The 17,185-nt window shown below is 39.7% G+C and overlaps 1 protein-coding gene across 1 annotated transcript in view; it reads right to left on the bottom strand.

Moving 5' to 3' along the window:
* Positions 1 to 1,740: 1,740 nt before the first annotated feature.
* Positions 1,741 to 17,185, bottom strand: part of gpat2 (glycerol-3-phosphate acyltransferase 2, mitochondrial) — a 44,791-nt gene continuing 29,346 nt past the window's right edge. Inside the window, 9 exon segments of the mRNA XM_051951121.1 lie at positions 1,741 to 2,281; positions 4,176 to 4,231; positions 4,563 to 4,631; positions 6,815 to 6,935; positions 14,556 to 14,617; positions 14,620 to 14,677; positions 15,888 to 15,971; positions 16,485 to 16,548; positions 16,589 to 16,667. Of these exon segments, the coding sequence (XP_051807081.1) occupies positions 2,165 to 2,281; positions 4,176 to 4,231; positions 4,563 to 4,631; positions 6,815 to 6,935; positions 14,556 to 14,617; positions 14,620 to 14,677; positions 15,888 to 15,971; positions 16,485 to 16,548; positions 16,589 to 16,667 (710 nt within the window). The 3' untranslated portion in view covers positions 1,741 to 2,164.

A 17,185-nucleotide genomic window follows, 5' to 3' on the forward strand; every position in this document is an offset into this window, starting at 1 on the left:
GTGTCCTTTATTTTGCCCGGGAGAAAATTCTTAATAATTTCCTTGATCTGGACTTTGATTCATGCTCCTCCTTGCTTCATTTTCTCTTTGGTCAAATCCCAGAAGGCATCATTTTTCCACTCAGAAAGCTTCAGGGAAATCCCAGGACCAAATGCACTCGTGTACAATTAGCGGCAGCGTGATGAGTGAATCTGGTAACTATGTTTGACCACTGAACCACTCACAACGTGTGAAATGCTTGGACTCAAAATGAGGCGTTACATTATTTTGTGCTTTTACATTTTGCACTGACAGATATCGTCCATAAGGAGTAATTTGCAGTGCGATCTCTGCAATACCCAAACCAAAAAGCTCCAGCTGCCTCTAAAAGTCCCATAATGTGGTGTTTTTCTAATTGTGCGGACAGAATGACAAGAAATTATTGAAAATTTGCATCAGAAAAAAAATTGAATCCTTTTACCCATGCTGGCAGTTTTTTTTTTAAATAAACTGTGCAGTAATTATAATTAAACGGAACAAAAAATTAAAATGCAGCATGCAAATGGGTCTTTTACGATTTGGAGGAAAAGTAAAAAATCTCATTTTTAGAGGTGCTCAACTACTGATATGAGTTAATCCACATGCTGGTCAGATGTGGCTTTAAGTGGACAGTAAACAGACTAATGTGGCTTGCAGCTTTTCCCAAATGACACGATACCACAGATGACAGGCAAGTGAGAATGGGCTTCGTCCATGATGCTCTGGACTGATGTCTGACAACGTGACCGTCTTCCAAAGTGTCCACCAACTTCACCAAGTCCTCCAGGAGGAGTCGACATTCCACAAGCAGCATTGACAACCTAATTAACTGTGTAGCACTGATGTGCGATTTCTAATCTCAATCTACCCATTGTCATCTTCAGTACAGTGTCTATTTGGTGGTTTCATGACGCCCATGCTGTTGTGGAGATGCCGTGATAAATACTTCTTCCCCTGTGTTTAAAAGAATGGCTAAAATTGAATATTACATATAATTTTAAAATGAATCCCCAAACATCCCATTGTTATGCAGCTCTATACAGCATACTGTCTGTGGATTTGGTCTACAAGAAATCAGTAGCTGCTTTACACTCTAAAATAACTGCATCAGTTGACTGGTGACTTTAAAATGTCAATTTACTGATTTGTTTAGAAGACCACCATTTACAATTATTTCTTTCAGTTCCTCTGTGTACTTACATTGTTGGAAAATATCCATCAAGAACACGCCCAAAAATCTGTTTTTACACCTGACTGATTTGAGTATAATTTGCTTCTAAAACCAAACCAAATTCAGTTCCTAACATGGATTTTGAGTCTGATTTCAGACTCAACAGTATCATCAGTTGAACACTGGAGGGCAGTGGAGGCTCATGGTCGATAAAAAGCTGAACCACTGCTGCTTGATTTAGGAGTTTTGAAGAAAAAAAAAAAAAACAGCTGCAGTGACTCTTGCTTGTACAAACAGTCGGCTGTAAATGCCCAAAATATGAACGTCTGCCAGAAAAAGCTCCATGTCCCGATCAAAGTGAGGCATCGATTTTGTCTCTGGATCTTGATGTCAAAAGGTCGACGTCAAACAGACGGACTCTCCAGAGGTCTGACTCAGCACAGGATGATCTACATTCAGCAGGAGAACTCCTCACAATGAGGCGCTGTGTGGAGGAAGTTATATCTGATGAACTACTGACAAGGATTTCAGTTTGTCTGCATGAAACCTACTCTTGTGCAGGTGCTGAATTTATTTATTGCCAGCATGAACATTATTTAACTTGAACAAAAAGCCCAACAAACATTTTCACGTGGAACAAACAAAACCCGAGGAGCCTTGGTTACAAAATAAACGCGTTGGAAGCACAAGCTGCACCATCCGACACGAGTCCTCGCTGCTGATTACAGGGACTTCATAATCCTCCTCTCCTGTGGCTTTATGCTAATGCTATTACTAAAGATAAACTTAAAATCAATGTCTCATCATTGAAAAATCAAAACGCAATTAACCTAAAAACACCAGCACCCCGGCTCAGCGTGCATCTTTTTTAACAGCGAACACCAGCTTTCCTGACACTGACAGCAGATGAGGTCAGACCCTGCAACTAAACAAAGCCGTGTCGAGGCCTTGACTCATTCTTCCCCGTTAAACACATTAATTGAAGAGGTACTGTGAGATGAAGCGGTGCAGTTTCTGCCTGTTTTCTGACAACTGGAACAAAGGACTAACACCCAGGAGAACGCCTTCCTCGTGGCGCTCCTCCGAAAGGACCTGAATTGAACATAATGAACATAAACACAACAACGTTAGGACACAGCACAGCCTTTTTCTTATCTTCACTGGTGTGCTTTCTTCTGCACAAGGCCAAATAAAGAACAGTGAAGTAATAAAAGAGATAAAACAAAACCTTTCAAAACAAGGGCACTTCTCAAATGAAAAAGATAAACAAAGCTAAAGATGTTTCACAAAAACGAAAAAAAAAACACCTTATTCACTTTGCAAGGTCTGAAATAATTAGGCCAAATGAGAAAGCCGAACTTCAGACTGCAGTCGTTGCTTTTTCACAAAGTTGCACAAACATGAGAGGCATGTTTTATCTGTGATTTGACCTGCGGATCTTCTTGACATCAGAGAGTGGAGCTAGTTGTCAGATCTTAAAGACGAGCGTGATTACAAGCATTTCTGACTGATAACCTTGATAATAAACTCAATAACTACCCCATGAGATCCTTGCAGATAAATGGGTCAATGATGCTCTATTTTTAAAGGCAGCGATTCCCAACCCACAGACTGGTGGAGACTGATGGGAGCAGACACCGTCTACTTAACCGAGTTGAAAGGCTGACTGGTGAATTTCTAGAGAGGGGAATTTGTGCAGAAACATTAATTTATATATTTCTGGATGAAAACATTGCATCATTGAACTCTGTTCTCAAGCCAACTTCCCACAATACGTGTGCTTCCCTTTGGGTCCCAGTGTTTAGGTCTGTGCCCTTCTTTTTTTCCCCCCTTATTCCTCGCTGCTGTTTGTAGAAACCATTTGCTGCCTTCCTCTTTGCACTGTATGAAAATAACTCTCACAGCTTGATAATCCATCACAATAAACACAACAACCTTTTTATCTGGTCTCATCAAAGTTTGGGGTAAATGTTCAGTTCACTGTGTCAGAGTGGAGTTTTTTCATATCAGGTCATCTCCCAACACATAAGAAGAGAGGAAATGTGTCGACGAGGAATCCTCAAAAACAGATTTTCTTGGTTGTTTAACCCCCGGCCAAGAATGCAGATACTTCCCTTCAGTTAACCCTCATGTCGTTCTGCGGGTCAAAATTGACCCGGTTTAAAGTTGAAAAAACACATATTTTCACAGTTAAGCTTCTCATGTCCACATTTTCAGGAAATTTTTGAACATTTTTTGGTGGAAAAAAAGAAATGTTAAAAATGTTTCTTAAGAACATTCACATAAAAAAATCAACCGAAATCCAGCAAATTTCGCTGGAAAATCAAAGAAGTATTCCAGTAAAGTTTTATGCAGTCATCCCAACTATGTTTGTATTCTCAGGCGTCTTTGTTACAGATATTAAATTCTCTCTGTTGGATAATTTACTGACACTATGAATGTTTTAAACTCAAATTTATTCCAGTACACCTGGAAGTATTAAGCAAGAAAATGTAAAACAGATATAGGCAATAATAATAAGATTACAGGCTAATATAATACCAGTGTTCTTCTTTCAAGACCTGAATGTGAAATGTAAATCACTTTGCCACACTGGAGAGACCTTAACCTGCCTGCGCTACTCTTTCACAGCCTCTAATTTTAAATCACTTGTGCCCTTGGCCCACTGTACTCTCTTTATAGACTGACACTCCTGGCTCACACATGATTGGATATAGTTGGCTCCAGTCAGACACAGTTACTTTCTCATTGCATCAAAATCAGGTTGGACCCCTGTTCACGCTGAGCTTAGGGCTCTCGCTGAAGAAAAAAAAAAAAAAACACGCAGCTAGGCTAGTGATTTTGAGATTCGGGCCGGATTCAGGGTCGCCTGGGAAGAGATTAACGTTAGCGCTGAACTTCTTCAGAGTGGAAGTGCGCCTAAAGTTTCAGTGCTGAATTCTCGGCAGACAGACAGATTTAGAGACACACAGAGGCTGTCACTCACCCCGAGGTCTATTAGTGTTCTAACTGCAGTGTGTGCCGCCTCCTCTGAGCAGCTCTCTGTGAGATACAGCACAAAGGCACACATGAATCAAAAGAACAGACAGATATCCAATATAGAAGAACGAGGTCAGGATAACAGAACAAAGCCATTACCAGTGGGATGGTAATTTTAATCCTGAATAATATTTAAGGGTGTCATTTGGGTAGTTTGTGTGTCTAATGTGGGTTTTTAATGAGAGGAGAACATGGTCTGGGTAAAGCCGTTACAACAGACACTAAACGAGTGGGAAAAGGCAAGGTGAGAAGCTTTTTAAGTTACGTCACAAAGAAATGGAAGGTGTTGGTGTGAGTGTGTGTTTTTTGGGAGGAGATGTCAGCTTGAGCTCACCGTAGTACTGCTTCTTCTCATTCGCTGTGTCACGCAGATGCGAGCGTATCTGAGCCACAAACTCAGCTTCTGCAGCAGGAAAGACATGAAAATGGAGGCATTTACAGCAGCAAAGTGTGGACAGCCTGCTAAAATAATGCATGGATTCTTTGTGGTTGGGTGACGTGCCATCATATTGTGTTTCTAAAGCCGATGGGTTGTTCAGAAGGTCACTACAAATAGCATCGGGTGAGAGATAATTATCAGACATGAAGACTGCCTTCAGCATTTTTTTTCCAACTCAAGAGCTACTTTAGTGCTTTGATTTCTCTGCACCTTTTAAAAAACATGATAATTTCAAGGCAAAGTCGCGGAAAGAGACTCATTACCATAAAAGCCAGTCATAGCCCATTACATTTGTTACTCTCCACACTGATCAGAGACGACTGTTGTTCCTTAAAGGGCTCATATGGTGAAAATGCATTTACTTGTCTTTTGTGGTTGGACTTCTGCCAGTAAAAATGTTACTGAACTGCTACACACCAGCTAAAACATCACTAGTCATCTCGCTCCAAACCTGTATATTGCCCCCTCACTGCCCACTGCTCATGAGGTGAGACATTTCACAGAAACACCCGCCCTTTCAGTTAGTCACAGGTTTGTTTACCTTCTAGAGCTGCTTCTGCTCACTAAAACACACCAAATGTTCTCCTGTTTGCTGCAAGAACAAACTCAAGAGTCTCCATGCACTCCTAGCACCTAAAAAGCCACAGACCTAGTGGATTACTTTTGTTTTTGATCGCCATGTCACCAAAATAACAGGAGAATCACTGGTGTTAGCAAGCTGTGAGGCTAATGTGGCTAATGCTACCTTGAGCTTGGATCTTCTGCCTACAGGTCAGAACTATGTGGAGAATGAAATATAAAAGGACAAGCAGAGATGATGGAAACTTTAGAACCACTTCAAAACATGAGGACGGTGTGGGTTACTGCAGTGTATGTCACCTAAACTCAACCAACGTTCACATCTGTGTACATCTCTCCTGCTCTCTGTGCTCACGTGTGCTGCATTTTAACACAACCAATTTCCTGTTTTCATTTGTATATTTTTCTGTTTCTTTCGTAAGACAATAGGCAGTTTCCAGCTGCTGACCAGCACCAGGAAACTACTGATTTTATAAGCATAATGCATGTAAAATGATCCATAACATTCAATCACATCTGTACACTGTAAAAAAAAAATGCTCCTCTCAAAACAAGACAAAAAAAAAAAAAAAACTTATTTCAAGGAATTTTTACCTTGAAATAAGTGAAAAACTCGGCCAATAGAACAAGTGAAAAATGGCTTGGTAAGATTTCTTGAAATAAGATATATTTAGAATATTGAGATCTTAATATTAGCTGAGAAAACTTATTTTAAGCTACATTTTACCAGAATTGTCAAACTGAGATGTCTTAAAATAAGTCAGACAAGTTAAAAAAAAATAGAAGTTTTTCATTCGAAAAGAGAGTTTTACTTTCATGTAGCCTCCTAATTTGAGATGTCTTAACCCTCCTGTTGTCCTCATTTACAGGCATCAAAAAAAATTGTTCCTTGTCTGAAAAAAAACCCCAAAAAATCTGCAAAAAAATTCCCCAAATTTCTGAAAATTTGAAAAACATTCAGAAAGAAAATTCCAATAATTTCTTTTTAAGTTTTCCTTTAAGTTTTATTTAAAAAAAAAAAATTGGAAAGAAAATTCTTGTAAATATTTTCAAAAAATGAGTAAAAATCTTCCCCAAAAAATCCTAAAAATATCTAAAGTGATTACATACACATATATCAGTAAAACGTCTACCATTTTCTTTTAGAACATTCACAAAAAAAACAACCAAAATCCGGCAAAATTCGCTGGATTTTGGTTGATTTTTATGCAAATTTTCTTAAGAATCATTTTTAACATTTCTTTTATTCCCACCAAAAAATGTTTAAAGATTTCCTAAAAATGTTGAAAATGTGGACATCAGAAGTTTCACTGTGATTTTTTTTTTTCCCACATTTTCGAACTTTTAAATGGTTCAATTTTGACCTGCAGGACGACACGAGGGTTAAACCTACAGACACTGAAACAGCCCTTCAGAACAGAACTAAAATCACCATCATGGTAAAATTAACTCTCTTTGCTTTTTTTTTTTGGTGAAAAACTGAAAATCACATTGTGGGAACATGTGAGACTTCCGTTCATTTGCTGAAAAGGGGCACAGAGAGTCCTTTGAACATTCAGTGCACATACTCGCCAGAGGTGTGTCGATGTGGTCCAGTCCCATGGTGGTCCAGCACAGGGCTCTCAGATGTCCAGCAAGCATACTGCAGAGGAAGAAGAGCATCTCAGGACACCGACTTGGCTGGCTTATCTATAAAAGCAGACAAACCAAAGGCGGAAAGGTCAGAAAAGGCACAATCAGGCTGAGGGACTGCAGGAGTGAAAGGAGTATTTTCCACTACAATGAGTTCATACTTAAAAGTCACTATCACAGTGCAGCTGCTGGACACAGAGGTGTAGTCTTCAAACATTGGGGCATCAACATTTATGAGGGCAATACACTAATGAGAGAGTTCATAGTTTTCAAATCGATGTAAATTTAAACTTATAAATTCACTACAGTTGGCAGATTGTTACTGTTGTCATGTCTTACTGAGTCTCCACATACAGTAAGTTATGGCACGCAGTTTGTCTTTGAGTGTGAATGTGAAGGCCCTGCTGATAAACCGTTTGAAGAAGGGAAGTGTAGAGGAAGATAAATGTATCATCCATGACCAAAAGTGTCAGCACACATCGACAGCAGGAGGAGTTTTAGGTGTATCACATTTAAGTGAAAGGTGAGTGGATTAAAAAAAAAAAGCAACAGCAATGACAGGAGTGAAACCTTTACACCAACTCTGAGCCATAAATTACTCAACAGTATCAAAGGTTTAAACACGCATTATTTCAAGGCTTTTTCCATTATTTTTACAATTGCAGAAAAATTTTTTTGGTGGAAAAAAGAAATGTTAAAAATAGAACAGGCATCCAGCCAATTTCGCTGGATTTTGGTTGATTTTTATGTGAATGTTCTTAAAGGAAATATAAGAGGTTTAATCACTTTAGATATTTTTAGGATTTTTTGGGAAGATTTTTACTTATTTTTTGAGAATATTTACAAGAATTTTCTCTTTCCAAATTTGTTTAAAAAAACTTAAGGGAAACTTTTAAGGAATTATTGGAATTTTCTTCCTGAAGGTTTTTTGATTTTTTTCAGATGAGGAAACTATACTTTTTGGTGCCTGTAATTGAAGACAACAGGAGGGTTAAGTATTGGAGGATCCAGTTCTTGACTGACAGGAAGATGAAGCGTGAGATGGACAGACGGATCGGTGCAGCATCAGCAGTAATGTGAGTGTTGTACTGGTCTGCTGAGGTGAAGATGGAGCTGAGCCAGAAGGCATAGCTTTTGAATTACCAATCCATCTCCTTTCTAACACTCATCTATGGTCATGGGCCCTGGGTAGTGAATAGAAGAATTAAATCATGGATATACAGAGCTGAAATGGGTTTCCTCCACAGGGTCGCTGGGCTCAGCCTTGAAAATAGTTTGAGAAGCTCAGACTAGAGTTGCTGCTCTATTACAGTGAATGGAGCCAGTAATGGTAGTTCAGGAGTCTGATTAGGTGCAATCAGGATATAATTGAATTAGTATCTTTCTTTGGAAGTTTTCCAGGCATGTCCAATTGCAAAGAGACTCCAGAGTACACCAAGAACTTATTACACATCTCATCTGGCCTGGGAAAGCCTTGGAAATCCCCAGGAAATAAATGGAAATCATTGTTGGGAATGCCCTACTAAGCCTGCTGCCACCGCAAACTGGGCAAGTGGAGGAAAGTTGATGTTTGGATGGACAAATGCTGTTCCCACAGAGAGTAAACCAGATGGCATGGCGTGTCGCTGCAGGATTCTGTGGTAGCCATACTGCTTCAGTGTTGAACTAATAAATCTCCATCAGTGTCACCAGCAGAGCACACATTTACACCTCCATGCAACTCCATGTCCACAGTTGGAACCACACATGCAGACATCATCCGATCCATACCTCTGTGTCTCACAAAAAAAAAAAAAAAAAAGATTACTGGCAACAAAAATATCAGAATTGGACTCATTAGACCACAGTGTATATTTCCACTAGTTTGACGACCTTCCTTGTGTGTCTTGGCCCAAGCTGTTGTCTTTTTCTCATTAGTCTTCCTCAGTAGTGGTTTCTTTGCTGCAGGGTGACCATGAAGGCCTGATTCATACAGTCTCTCCACCAGTTGATGTTGTGTCTGTTCTGGGAAACACTGATGTGGGCTCTAATCTCAGCTGCTGTTAATTGCTGATTTGTTAAGTCTCTGATGAACTTATCTTCTGTAACAGAGGGATCTCTTGCCCTTCCTTTCCTGAAACAGCACTTGAGAGCCACTTTCATCAGTGTTTGATGGTTTCTGCACTTGAAGAAACTTTCTTGAATTTTCAGAAGCTAACTGGCCTTCATGTATTAATGGAATAATGAACCGTTGTTTCACTTGGTGCAATATTTTTGCTATAATATGGATTACTATAGGAATCAAGTAAGACTTGTTTTCTATATTTGCTTTTAAGCATTTTGCTCACCTGCGAAATGAAAACCATATCAAATGACGACCTCCTGAAACAGGTTAAGATATTGCGCAGTTGTTGAAACACGAAAACTGGAAACACATTGTTGTCTAGACATATATGCCGTGCTTTAAAGGTATAAAGGCCATACTGTGCCCATTTTCAGGAAGTTAATGAATCTCACATGTAACTAGAATGTTTTTAAACTTTTCAGCTCAAAACACTTAGGAGTTGTTCATTATACCACACCTTAATAGCCCCTTGGTGTAGCCCTATTATGAATAAACTGTTTGTGTTTGTAGCTTTGATGTAAGCTGAGCTGCTATTGTCTTCAGGAAGAAGACTCTCTCTGCCTCTCCAAGTGGGAGCACAGAAAAAAACAGCTGATCACATCAGCCGACACAGATGTGAATGACTGTGATACCAGGACTTTTTATAACTTAACTTTCTCTCTGAATGCTCATTGTAAGTGGAAATATCATTAAATTCACAGCACAGCAGCTGTTCTTTGTAGTTTCTATGTGGTGAGTTTGTTAGACAACATTTCAGGTATAAAATCAGGAGTTCAGTGATGCTGAGCAGCAGTTTGGAAATGATCAATATTCAGCCTTAATGTTTCAGTCACTACTTCAGGTAAGTCTGAAAACCAAAGCAGAAAAATACGTGAAGTAGAACAGCTTTAATGGGAATTTGGCTGTATTAAAATGCAGTATATTTGACCGCAGAGAGAAGGAGAAAGCAAACAGAAGTAAACAACAACTGAGTTTGAAGCACAAGATGTGTACAACAAGCTAACACTGTATTTTCCTAGTTTTGTGGTGGCATGGCCTTCAAAAATTGTAACCCACTGGATGTTCAGTTCTTCACATGCTTGAAGTGCATCAAGACTCTTGTGTTGACTCTTGCAGCCAACAGCATAACATTTTTTGAGCTCTGCTAGTTGGCTGAGACATTTTAGAGTTTGCAGATCCAACTTTAGGAAGTAAACAGAACCGGCAGCTGTGCTTTCAGCCTGGCTCACCTTGCACAGTTTGTGCTAGACAGCTCTTGGTTCGTCAGCAGGTATGTAGCAATTCAATAAAATTCTGATCGACTTGTAAAGCTGGGAGGCTATCCATTTTTGGGGGCTTAGGGACGGCAGTAAGAAACATTTTCATATCTCAAGAGCCATTATTTTACACCTCCAAGTTTATAACAAGCACAAAACAAAATAAGAATTGATTTTCACCATATGGGACCTTTAAAGATACAACTTCTCTCACCTGGCAGCAAGGCCTACAGCCACAACTAGAAGTACACAAAACTGTGTGGAAAGAGTTGTTTGGATACTTTTTCACAGTGCAAACTGAAAAACTGCATAATTCTTCCATAAAGAAGCCCGTCGTCTGTTTTAGGGATTCAGAAGCTGGAAATTTACTTTGCAATAAAGACTGTGTTAATGGTTACATCTGGTAATGAGAAAGGCCATGAAACTGGGGTTTCATGACAGCGCTGTATAAATAGCTGTGTGGGGCCATAATAATCATGTAATATGGGAATATATGAGAGCAGAGTGTACATTATGGAGTGCAGCTGGTCCTGTAAAATTGTTCTGGTCATTACACAGCCATGCAAAGCCATTATGAAAGTTAAAGCTCTTAAAGGATGGATGCTTTCGCCACTACAGCATGCTGAACAGCTTGCAGCTGATATAGGCAGCTTCTGGTATCTACACATACAAACTCCTCCTCATGTGGGAGGAGGCGTATCTGACTATTCTGCAGCTGTACTCCTCGCATTTTTTTTTTTTTGGTACAAAATCTGCTTGAAAATATATGAATCAGCTTGACACTTTGAATGGAGCTCATCCAATTTTTCAATGAGCAGTCACCATTTAGACAACTAAGCTAGTTCAATTTGTGTTTAAATATCATCATACTAAGTTACAGCGCTTCAATGAATCAAAACACAGCAGAACTTTAAAATCTGAGCAGCAGCAGAGAGAGAAGAGCAGTAAACACACATTACAACAAAAAGGGCAACACAGCAGCCCCTGTGGAAACAAGGCTTGGCAAAGAAATTGCACATAAATGCAATTTGCAAATGTACTCGCAATACAATAATTAGATAATAAAAACAAGCTGATTTTTAAAGAAAGAAGCTGCACTGGTTGGATTCAAAGAAGCATCTTAGCATCCTGAATAAACACTGACACATTCTCCAACATTAAGTCATCAGATGGATCTGTATCTGTGCATACATTGTCTAGTAAATAGCAAGAAATAGCAGCACAGAAATGTCAGAAATTACATCATTTACCCAACAGAGAGTACTTGCAGTATTTTTTAGCCGTTAACTGTCATTTGCAGCACATCATGGTCTTCATTCATTGTAGAAATAAGTTCTAAACATACAGGGGGATGATTATTTATTTATAATACTCTGCGGCTAGTGTAACCGAGAAGCAATACAAATAAATAACTTAATATACACAAATATAAATGCAAGCGCCTCTGGAAAGCTTTATATATTTTTGTATAAAATGAATATTTAAACGCTCAAGTGTTTGGGAGTAAATCTCAAAAATATGAGCCTCCACAACAGAATCAGTTGCTACAGTGGGTTTGTAAGACCACCTTGAGCGAATTTATCAAGGTGAAGTGGAAACAGTCAGCAGGGGAGGAGGTCAGGGAATATTTTTCACTGTTTGGTATGGAGGTGTTTGCTGTCCTCACTCAGCACCTGTGAGCAGCAGAGCAGAGGCGTCAAGCCAAGAAGACTGAGTGCACTGGACGGAGAAAGTTAAAAGACAGGAGTTTGAAAGAGTAAAACTGTGTAAATTCTGGCGAGGCTCTACCTCAGTGGACAAAGCTGAAGTCAGAGAGAGGATTTTTATGCTAGTGTGGGTGGCAGTGGTTTAACTGGACCAAAGCTGTCAGCTCCCTTGCAGCAAAGGTAGGCATGAAAACTTATTAGGATGCTTTTCTCTAGTTTACTCTTGTTTGCTTGAATGCTCCTTATATTTTTAAGAAAAAAAAAAAGGAGTCTCACAAAGAAACTAGGATATTGGACAGTTTGTGAGAAACAGAGCATAAAGAAGCTCCCCGATAACAACTGTTAGCGATGCAGCGTTTCAGCCGTCAAGGTCCTCGTCAGGCAAGCGCTCATATGAAAAGCTGGCTGTACACACAAACAAACAAACGCACACAAAAAAGACAGCTCGGCCTACAATTATGAGATCACCTGATATGAGAACGCACGCACCAACTGGTGGCTGTGGCTCAGCAGGTTGGTGGATCAATCTCTGGCTCCTCCTGCCCACATGTCGCTCAGTTCGCTTTGAACAAGACCCCAATTAACTGCCAAGGTTGAGCTGCTGCCTTACATGACAGGTTGCTGCCCCTCGTATGTGTGTGGTTGTGTGTACACATTGTGACGCCTTGCTTTTAGGGTGACAAAAACCGAGTCTTCGTGATGCAAACCATTAAATTTAGGATAAAAACATGGCGTAAACTTAGGGTTAGATCAAGAGAGAAATCGTAGTGATAGTAGTGAATGTAATGAATGGCAGTGTGTGTGTCTATTTTGTGTGTGTGAATGAGTGAGTGGGAGGTAAATTGTGAGGCATTTTGGATAAAAGCCCGATATAACTGCAGTCCATTTACCAGTCTGTTTCCATAATGATCTAATATGAACAAGAAAAAAGAGACACGGCAGCCAAAATGTTCCATTTCAGTGTTCCAATGTTCATTAGTAATTTTTTGAGAGCTCGCAATATGCTGTGTGTGGACAGCCTCTCTGTCTCATTTGTATGTAAAGTTTCATCAGGACACTCACCTCGAAGTTTTACCCATTTGCTACAGCAATGAGCATTTTGTTTGGCTATGTGCTTCTGTTCAAGTGATGCTTGTAACAAATACCACTCTCAGCCCCTCAACAGGGCCTGAGATGCACATTTATTGAACATGAGCACATTTGAAAGGCTCATGTCGGTCATTGATTAAACCCTGAAAAACTCATCTTTGTGTAACAAAGTTATATATTTAGATAGTCTTTTTCCCCTTGAAAATAATCCCCTCCTGCTTTAAAATAGCTTAGATGTAGTTCTACACCATCATCACCACTCACTGCAGCTTGAACATCAGCTCACCTACAAAGCTGCTCAAGCTCTGTAAAACTAGCTGGAAGTTGTAATATAGGAGTAGTTTAGCCATCCATGCTGGAACCGGAAACTAATTCTGCAAAAGAATCTTAATACATTAAGCCCCACCCTACTAATTTGATTGCTTCCTTTGGTTTGTGATGTATTTAAACCTGGACATCTGAATTAGTATTTTTGAACCTGTTATCAGTACAGCAATGGTGAGTGTTTATTTCACTCATGATGTGAATTCTAGCATAGAAAATAAACCACAATTTGGAGATGTTTACAAAAGGAGTTAAATTTAAAGTAGCTGCCAAGGTGCGATGAAATGACTGTAGATTATAAACAATAGGTTTGTAAACAATAGCTCTTAATGCATTCAAGCATTTGGCTTCTGATGCAGGAACGGAACATCACATATCTGTAAAGTGTCGATATTTCTGCTACCTCCTCAGTGTATAGTGAAGAGGCCCATTCAAAGTAAACACATGCCTCACAATTCAAATGATATAAGCCAGTCTGAGACACCAAAACCCAAAGCAACAACAGTTCCTTACTTTGGAATAAGAGCACTGCACAGAAAAATGGTTGTTTCTTACCTTTCCTGTCAGCTAAGGAACAGAATGCTTCTAAATTTTAGGCTTTTAAGTGGGGAAATAGAGGATGAATGTGATGTTTTTCATTAAATTTTGACATGCTGAAAATAAGCAAAAAGTGTTTAATTGATTGATGATCTTTCCATAGCTGTCAGCTGCTGTGTTGAAGTGTATGTTTATCCCTGTCAGTGTGCTGTGATTGTTGCTGCTTCTCACTTTTTACTGTTCATGACTCTTGAGACTGCCACCTCAAAGTCACTTTGCAGTGTTTATGACTGATGCACCGGCACCTCTGAGTGTTGGTTGCTTAGTCCCTTTGGAAGCAGGTTAGCTGCTTCATGTTTCTTTGAAAACATCACATGTAACGGACATGTAAGCTGGGCTTCTTTTAAAGCTGACACATACTGCTATTTGGCATTCAAGCTACATGACTCATTTATGTAGGTGCTTTTGGAATGGAGATTTAGTTACTTCAAGTTCTTTTTCATGTGGTGTTTCTGGTATTTTTGTATGTGCCCTGGAGCCAGTCACCTGAGTTCGATCTTCTGTAGGTTAGACTGGCATTGAACATTTGTCCTGTTGTGTAAACTCATGCTGTTCGAAGCACGTAAAGAAGCCAGTTTGGCCCAGTAATGTTCCTCTGTACCTTGTAGGAGCGCAGGTCCTGCTCCTCGCAGTCAGAGTCGCTGTGATAGGGGTCATCAGTGTGGTCCAGGTCAGAATACCGTCCTTCTTCCAGAAATCACAGATAGGAACATCCCTTGGAATCTACAGAGTATAGAGGAAACAACAAACAGCAGTAACTCACACTGAAAGACGAACGCAATGTGAAGACCACACAATGAGCTCACACAACAGTTTTTATATTTTAAATATTTTGTTTCATTTTAATCTAGATTATGAATTTATTCATACAATAACCGACAGTGAATAAAATCAATATATGCTGTGGCGACTTCGTTAGGTACAATCTAATGCAGTCCTGTGATAACACCCAATATTTTAAATGCTTCACACTTTTAAATTTTAATGATGATGTTTGAGGTTTAAAATTCAATTACTTTACTGATGTTATAGATAAAAATGGTATTGTGCTATACTGCTACCTTGAAGGTGGAAGATTACTACTCTCTAAATTAAAGCTGCCGTGATCAGTCAGCATAAAAGATGATGATGACGCATTTCCATATTTTTAGAAGAGAAAAGAACAGAATACAATAGCCTTTATCACTCTGTGAAAGGAACACGGTGGAGTTATGTGACGATCGACATACAGTTGTCTGTCTGTCCGTGCACAGAATTACTCAAAAATGGAATAACAGATTTGGATGAAATATTCAGGGAAGGCCAGAAATGACACAAGGACCAAGTGATTAGATTTTGGCAGTGATGCAGTTTATAGTCTGGATCCACAGATTTCTTAAAGATTTCTGTATCTCATATCTTGCATCATTGCGAGAGTGTCACAGCATCACTGTAACTATGACAACAAGTCAAGACAGCTGCCTGCTGTTGATCACATGATTGTGATCCTACTACAAATCGACCGCAGCGGACTGATCAGAAATGACAAAAGGAACAAACTGATTAAATTGTGGGGGTGTTTCTAAGTCCCACTAATCATACAATGACAGAGTTTATTTGTTCAAAAAAATGTACAATGCAGTCCAGAAAAACATTGTACATTTTAATTAACACTTAGATAAGAGTCAAAAAAGACGATAGACATAAAGAAGAACTAAGAACTGCTGCAATGGATTACATTAGAATGTAGAGATGTGTGTACTGAAGTGGCTACTGAGTGTTGTAATCAAATTTAAACAAAATAAAAGGTACTGTTTGAAGAGTTATTTGCAGATCCAACACAGACCAGATCTATTCATCTTACTCTGAAATCTTTACAAAAAAAATGAACAGTTTTAAAATGTTGAAGGTTTTGGATGAGCACAACTTTCAAAAAAGTAGAAATGTTCTTAACTTTTCCTCCATTGATCAGGGATGCCACAGCGTTACCAGGACTGTCAACAGCATCCAGAGCGAAATTCTGGGATGACTGACAGGGCTGGAGAGGGAGAGAGAAGAAACGAGAGAGCTGAATGGGAAGCAAGGTTTAAGGACGCAAACAGCTTTAGCCCGTCACATTATCTAAGACGAGCCGAGTTAGACAGCTGACAGAGAGCATAAGGTGTGCAGCACAGATGTAGAACAGATCATAGAGGGAGAATGAGAGGCGGCCGGCAGGGGGATGAGAGCAGGAGGGATATTTTCGGTGAGGGAATAAGGTGAGAAACATAGCTGCAAGTAGAAGAGACAAGAAAGAGCAGGTGCCGAAATGAAAGGTTGGCAAACAGAAAGGAGCAGTATTTCTGGCTCAGATTCGGAGCCCTTGAAGTCAGTCTGTGGGGCAAGTACATACAGAAACACACACAGATACACACACACAATCCAAAACCTCTCTCTCCCTGAGATAGAGGCAGCAGAGCAGGATGAATGGCTGTTCAGGCTCCATTAAACATCCATTGAATGAGACACACTGGGGCGTGTGTGTGTGTGTGATATGAATTCAAACACTCACTGGCACGAAGCCCGGTGGCAGGAGATGGCAGAGCTGCAAGGCTCTCTCAGTCAGGTTGGATTGCAGAGCACACATTAAACTCCATGTCCTCTTTGACCTCTTCTCCCTCCACACCGTCACTCCTCACCCTGCTGCATGACACCACTGAAGCCACCTCACACAGCATGGCCGACACCGCACATGCTAAGAACACAAAAACACACACAAACACTTCACTGCTAGCACACACACACACACACACAATAAGAAAACAGGTGTTGTCATCCAGGATGAAGCAGAGAGAAGTCTGCGTAATGTAAAAAAGCATGTCAAGATTGGCTGAACTATGTCAGGACACGCTCTTGGGATGATGGATCAGCAGATGAGATTTTGCTGATAAGTGTAATCTAGGATTTCCGCCATTTACACAAGTGTTACGTCTTTATTTATATACTTGCGATCCCTTTCATCCTGCTTCATCATGTGCTGGTGGGAAAGCTGTGACATCCAGACTGTTTATGTCACTCAACAGTGAAGCCTTCACACATCAAAGAAAATCAAACCTGGAGAACAAATGTTAAACATGAACCATTATGGAGGCTGGGTAGATTTGACTCTCTCTCTCTTTAAAGTAGTGTTATGACATGTCTCCCAGATTGCTTTATTATTACAACACAATATAATCCCCTAAATATAGCGCAGCTCATGTAACTCATTTTTAC

The sequence above is a fragment of the Acanthochromis polyacanthus genome, chromosome 7 (genome assembly GCF_021347895.1).
Source record: "Acanthochromis polyacanthus isolate Apoly-LR-REF ecotype Palm Island chromosome 7, KAUST_Apoly_ChrSc, whole genome shotgun sequence".
In the NCBI taxonomy this organism is placed as follows: domain Eukaryota; kingdom Metazoa; phylum Chordata; class Actinopteri; family Pomacentridae; genus Acanthochromis; species Acanthochromis polyacanthus.